This window comes from the organism of the source record quoted next, unplaced genomic scaffold, assembly GCF_019419815.1.
Source record: "Pyrus x bretschneideri cultivar Hongxiangsu unplaced genomic scaffold, Pyrus_bretschneideri_v1 Contig25, whole genome shotgun sequence".
NCBI lineage: Eukaryota > Viridiplantae > Streptophyta > Magnoliopsida > Rosales > Rosaceae > Pyrus > Pyrus x bretschneideri.
Window position 1 is genome coordinate 720,418 of NW_025999557.1, and position 6,768 is coordinate 727,185.

Consider the following 6,768-nt stretch of genomic DNA (forward strand, 5'->3'; position numbering starts at 1 on the left):
ATAATTCTTTTTTTGGTGGATTCCGGCAAGTGGACATCGATCAATGCCATCCCTGTATATTTAAAGGGACCAAAGTGAGGAGAGAGGTCAACTTTAGGGACAACATTGATAAATATTGGAATTGAGGGACCAAAACAGCAACTTAAAGGACCTATCATATTCTCTTCTTCTTTTCCTTCCCCATTCAAATGACATGCAGGCTAAATGACGAGAGAGACGAGAGAAGAGAAACCGAAAAATGACTTCATTTCATAACAAGATTCTAAAGATCTGGAATTTCTACTCCTCTACAATTAGTTACCGAAAAGTTTGATGAAAATTCAGGCCGGATTTTCAGCTTTACCATTTCAGTAAAACTATATTCCGCGCCGACAATTGCAGAACGGAAGTTTCGGTTCAGAGCAATCCCATCCATCCTGGCATCTATATACATTATCCCAAAACATATTTACGCAGATGGATGGATTCCATGAAAGACGCTCCAATAATTAAGTTTAAAACTTTTTGACCAAATGAATCTCACCTCTTAGATGTTTGACATGAGAGTCGAGTCTTGAAAAATCACTTTTTCAACATGAAATCATTGATATTGCAGCCTGAGGCATGCTCGCAGTTTGGTTGTTCTCAGATGTTGCTGGTGATACGAATCTCTCACAATCCTTGACCCCGATTCTTGTAAACTCTGCGACGAGCATAGGCAGATGGTCGGCAACAGAACTCTTGAACCGCTGTGAGCAGCTCTTGTCACCCTCATCAACATCTTGAACACCACCTTTGACCAGACACCCCACTTGAGCACCATCCATATATGCTTTGCATGCCACCAGAATGTCACGAGCACGATTGTAGAAATGGCCCAGGACAAGATCCTCAAAATGCTGCATCCAGATATAAGTTATAACTGAGGCCTTAAATGTTGCATGATGTAGGACAGAGTAGGGCAGCGGAATATAGATAGTTTAGCAGAAGCAAAAATACAGAAAACTGAAATTGAAACAACAGTAAAGGATAACTGGAAGTGTGCCGATTTTGCCTAAAGCAGCAGTTTTGGCTGCTAACTGGGCAATATGACAAAATGACCATTAGAAAAAAATTGTCAATAACACCAAATATTCTCCGATCATAGGTGCTATTTGCTTGTGTAGTCGACAACATCAACTGCTTAGTTTGTAAAAATGAAATTCTCTAATTTCTGGATAGAAATTACAATAAACTGATTGTATAATGAATTGGCAAACAGGATCTTTGCAGTTTTCACTCTTATCATTCATTAGCAATTTAGCATAGAAAATCATTCTAACAGAAGTGATTTTCGCACAACCCTTTTAGCTTCTCACACACACCCTCTATATTTCTGGCCATCGGAATTGAATAAATCAAACTGAAACAATGGATAGAATTAAATAGGGGTATGTGAGATGCTAAAATGGGTGTGTTGAGTGCTTATCATTTCCCTACCAATGATTCAAAAATGAAGCCTCTGAAACTCTTTCTATATGCTCAATACAAAAACTGCAATGCTGCATTTGGATAAGTGAGTGACAATATTTAAAAGATGGGCTTATTCTCAGAAATAGTTAAGTTTCTTGTTATGGAAGAAGTGACATCAAGCATGATGGAATGTAAAAGATATGTGTTGGTGGCCATGTGGCTGGTGGCAGTGACCGTGTGGGTGGTAGCAGCAGCAGTTACGGAGAAGTGACATCAAGGTGATCGGAACGGGGTGATGATAATCGGTGGGGGCAGGGTTGAGGGTTGTGGCAACGTCAGCAGAAAAGTGGAGACGTGAGTAGTTTTGGTAACTGTCGTGGCAACAGTAGAGGTTGGGTGGTAACAGTGGAGATTTGGTGGTGGTTGTGGTTGCTGTAGAAATTTTGTTAAACACTACTGTCTTGGAATTTAGTAAATAACACCTATTTATCTGGGAATTTAAAGCCAGTGTTAATGACCCTAATTCCAGATTTGTTTACATTTTGAATTTCAAAATTTCCTTGATGCCAAACAAGAAATTACAGATAGTCACTTCTGAAACTCTGACTTTCCCCTAAACACCTAGTTCAATCCTACCATCCTAAGTTCCTAATACACTGCAAAGTTCAGAAGGAGCGACATGATGAGTTTGAAATGAAATCAAAAAACTTCAGTGAGGAAACAGTTTTAGAAAAGAAAGGAAAGTTTTGCATTTTCAAAAATTTAAGATTATTTTTGTTCAACATTTCAGGGAACTTAGCATTCATTGATATGTTCAGTCTGATTATTCTGAACGTTTCAAAAACATTCTACTCCGTTTCACGTATTGATGCACATGAACCATTATTCAAAAACTATAACCAAAATGTGAAGCAGATAATCTAAAATGCTTCTCATCAATCTCACACTGCAAAAGGACTGAACATAGTCCAGAGTATCAGGAGAATGGAGAAAGAAAAAAAAAATTACCTTTGGAGGTTTCCTCATGGTGTACACCATTGTCTTTAACGAAAGGATGAATGTATTCTCATTGTACTCCTCGGACATCTTTTCACCAGCTGCTGAACCATTCATACTTGCACATCCAGGCTCATTAAAGTAGGGCTTTGTGTTCAAGATAAGCCCTTGTATAGAGACCAAAACTTGTAGCATGGTTGACACACCCGGGAGCCACTTCTCATTCTTGTTCCCAGACCAGGTGTTAAGAAGGCTGAGGCATACTTTTCCACAATTGTACAAATTTGGATTTAATCGAAGGCCACCAGAATGGTAGTAAACATTCTGCATAACGGAGTTCCCAGTTAGGCCAAAGATGTAAACAGATATAAATCAATTCTAAGCGTTCGAATTATCACACACCGGTGGTACATTGGGATAGCCACTGGGGAAGCAAACATCAAAGAAGAAGAGACCATCATGGTAAGGAGTACCCTCCGCCCCAATAATTACAGCTCTCAAAAGATCCATTCTTGTCTCATAAGCTCTAACAAATATTGTATCTGTGGATGTCATTAAAAAAGCGGTAAGTGCACCTAAGTTTCTATAGTACAAACAACCATCCAAAAACTATATCCCATATATTCTCAATTCCAACTTTCAGTGCAAAACCAATTAATTACGGCAGTCAGCATCATGAAACAATCAGTGCAAAATTTTGATAAAATGAATAGGCTAAGGATGGGAAAACTTCACTACCATTAATTCAAAACAGTTATTTAAAAGAAAATTCCAAATAAAAAACAGAACAACTCACCAGGCAAATCCTTCTCCAGGATCTTCCACTCTTCCTGAATTCTCTTTGCCCAATTCTTTGGTGGCTTCAGAATGAGTAAAAAAAAAAAACATAATAAGACAGGGAATTACAAAAGAAAACAAAATAATTGCATTAACTAAATCATCCAAAATTTACCTGCTTTGTTGAATAACCACGTGTAATATAGTGATGGTCTGAATGATCTTCAACTGTATCAAATTGTTTGAAACCCTGAAACTTCAGTATAATTTCATCCATTTCCATGGCAGAAATTTTCCTCCCAGGGCTTGTTGAAATGCCTCCTGGAGCAAGATTATTCTGAATTTGCGCATTAGGAATCCAAGGACTACCTGCTACTTCCCCAGGAGGATATGCTGAACCCAATGGATCGTAGAAGCTTGAATTAAATGGCATGGTATTAAATTTGGAAATGGGCCCCGGCCACCCAGGAACGGGCATGGGTTTAAAAGAAGCACTTGAACCCTTTTTCTCTAGGATGTTATGAAAGTACGATGCAGAAGATGTGTCAGCTTCGGAACCAAGCTTCATTGCATCAAAGTGATTCGTTGAACCACTCGAAGAAGCTAGCTTCTTTTTAGGCTGGAGTCCTAAAAGCCATTGAGATTTTGATGACTCTTTCCCAACTGGGAAATTAGGAGCACTCCCTTGATGTTGCAAAGCAGGTTGTTTCTTTTTACTCCTGGCAATTTTCGGAAGTTTCCATGCTGATGATAGATTCACTTCAGGTGGGTGGGCAGTACTATCAATTTGGGTCTTCAAGCTTGAACTACCCCCAAAAAGTGGCTTCTTGCTGAAATGATCAGGCTCTGGTTGCATTTGAAACGTCTTATCGACAGAAATACTTCCGGAAATTGATTTAACTTTACTTTTAAAAGGATCCGACAACCAAGGAATAGGTGCCTCTATTCCAGGGGGAATATCCACATTATCAAAATGGGCTTGCAATTGGGCATACTCATCGACATCCATAAACTCATCAAGAAAAAAATCAGCAAAGTCGTCATCTTCATATGATAAATCAGAAGTATGACCATCTAAGTTGATCACGTTAGCTGGGACAAAACTCTTAGCAGCTTCAATCCCATTCGCTGACCCAGGGGTTGCCATACCAGGAGGGCCAAAATAGCTATTGACCTCAGCTTCCTGAAAATACTAGTAAAATCATAATGCAAATATGTTCAGAATGCTAAAGCTACAATTGAATATTTATCATTCAACAAAATGACAACAGCCATAGAGTGTCATTCAAGTCAATAATACACCTTATCTTGATGATCATGGTAGCCATCAGAAGAGCTTCTGATTGCCTTCCCCTTGCCACTTATATCAACTGGATCATCGATAATCATTGCAGCGACTGGATCTTCATCTTCGTCAATTTCAATCACATCATACCGAAGAACCTAAAAAGGATTAACCATAACACATACCTGTTCAGACCGACTGAATTCCAACCAATGCCAGAAAACAACAATTCAAAAAAAAAAAAAAAAAAAAAAAACAAACAAACAACCAGAGGCATCCTACAAAAATGTTACCAATTAGTTGCAAAATACAAATGAGGGCGAAAACAAAAACTTTGGATGGAATAGGGGTTACAAGCACAAAAGTAGGACATGAAAACCTCTTCACAAAGTATAAGAACAACATTCAATTGAAAAGAAAAGCACGAAGGAAACTCTTGATTTTAATTCTGTAACCAGCACCAAGCTTGAACACTGTATAGCAACAGATATATTCAATGCTTACAAATCTATATTTATACGATTACAACCAGTAAAAGTCATCGAATAAAACGGAAAAAGGCAATGCCTGCAAAGGCACACCTTCATCGGGCCCAAAAAAACATAGATGATGGTGACAGTAAACCCGGCACCATGCATGCGATCATGGGAAGGAAATTGAACAAAAGGCAAGCTGATAACGTGGAACGGAAGCTCAATGTTCTCATTATACACAGGACTGCCAATAAATTGTTCAAAATTGTAAACAAAAATGGGTTCAGTGAATGAGCTTGTGACAATGCTTTAGCAATACCCCAAAAAACTTCAATCTTTCAGGAAATTGGGAACCAATGAATACCATAACCAAAAAAATTGCTAAAAATCCCTAGAACAAAATTAACTAAAAATTTGAAAAATTGGGCAATTAAGTGCCAAGATTTTATACTGATGTTCCAATCAACTCGTATTAGCCCGAAATCAAATGTACCAAAAAATCCAAAATTGAATTGTGATCACTGATCAAGACGGTAACTTGATCAATCAAAGCAGATTACCAGCTCTCAAAAACACTAATTTCATGACAAGTGCATGATCGAACCAGGTAAATGACAACAACCACCGAAGATTGAGTTATCGATTGATCAAACGACAGAGAAATCGTACCTCTTTGAGTTTGAGCTTCTGAAATTTCGGGGCCCGGGTAATCGGAGTAGCCGGAGGCGGAATCTCTACGACGTCCTCGGAATCCATGCACCCAGAACCGCTATCGGAAGACAAACGCTTCTTCCTGTTTGGAGCGAGAGAAAATAGAGAGAGAGAGAGAGAGAGAGAGAGAGTTTTGTTCTTTTGAAAATTGAGTGAGAGTAAGTACTTGGAATTCCGAGGTGTGTTTATATGTAACGGCGGCGGCTCCATTGGGAGCGGCTGTTTGCAGTCGCTTTTGTTTTGGATGCAAAAGGGCAACCACATAAAAGGGGTTTCAGCGGCTGAGAAAACCGGCGGCGGCTCGGAGGCTCGGCGGCTGGGTTTTGGCAGAGTGGGTTCGCGCCTTGTCAAGGAAGATCAACATAAATTACGACGACGACGACAAAAAGAGTGTGTTTGTGTGTGTGAGTGGGAGTGTTCCCTTTCCTATCATATTAATAAGTGCACACGTTTTGTTCATCGAATTACCATTTATACCACTGCTTCCGCTACACACAAACCACAGCCTTTGGGCTGTTTTTGGAGAAGTAAAATGATAGCGTTCGGTCCAATAAAACAATGTTATGTGAATTAGGTTAACGAATTCTATTATTTTATGCATCATATGGTATATACGGTTCATTTAAGTTGCTCTAATAACTTATTACTTAATTTTACAGTATAGTGATTTTTTTCTTTATTTGTAAGTAAAGGTCTCAAGTTCAAATCAAATTATTATAATTAGCTTATTGTAAAGTTTAGTTCACTCTCTTACTCGTTAGTGTAGCTAATGTCGTATTGTGTTAAACAAATTGCTTTCCTGACTTCAGCTTTCCAATTTTTCTTTACCACCTACAACACCAATTGCAATTGTACAACTGGGCATTAAATTTGATTATGGCTCATTTGATGGTAGCTTTAAAATTATTGAAACGTTTTTAGAAAATGTTTTTTTTCGTTCCAAAAGCATTTGAATTGTTTTCTATAAAAAAAATATCAGTTATGCATTTCTTGCAACATACACTTTAAATACTTTTACAAAATTTATTTATATTTTTAATAAGAATTGATTTTCAAAATATTTTCACTTGTATGCTTCTAAGCAAGTTCTCAATA

The 6,768-nt window shown here is 38.1% G+C and overlaps 1 protein-coding gene across 1 annotated transcript; it reads right to left on the reverse strand.

Annotated features, from left to right (window-relative positions):
- Nucleotides 1–227: 227 nt before the first annotated feature.
- On the reverse strand, nucleotides 228–6,038 carry LOC103933151 (probable ubiquitin-conjugating enzyme E2 25). The gene is made up of 7 exons (XM_048586870.1): nucleotides 5,632–6,038; nucleotides 4,507–4,647; nucleotides 3,380–4,396; nucleotides 3,224–3,287; nucleotides 2,830–2,969; nucleotides 2,440–2,751; nucleotides 228–878 (listed from the first exon to the last, which is right to left on the reverse strand). The coding sequence occupies exons 1-7, from the start codon at nucleotides 5,935–5,937 to the stop codon at nucleotides 570–572; spliced, it is 2,289 nt and encodes a 762-aa protein (XP_048442827.1). The 5' UTR covers nucleotides 5,938–6,038; the 3' UTR covers nucleotides 228–569.
- Between the last annotated feature and the right edge of the window lie 730 nt (nucleotides 6,039–6,768).

Coding starts and splice junctions, on each gene's coding strand:
- LOC103933151 (XM_048586870.1), bottom strand. CDS start 5,937: ATGTGGTTGCCCTTTTGCATCCAAAACAAAAGCGACTGCAAACAGCCG. Junction 4,397..4,506: donor ACCATGATCATCAAGATAAG/GTGTATTATTGA, acceptor TGATTTTACTAG/TATTTTCAGGAAGCTGAGGT. Junction 879..2,439: donor CCATGAGGAAACCTCCAAAG/GTAATTTTTTTT, acceptor ATCTGGATGCAG/CATTTTGAGGATCTTGTCCT.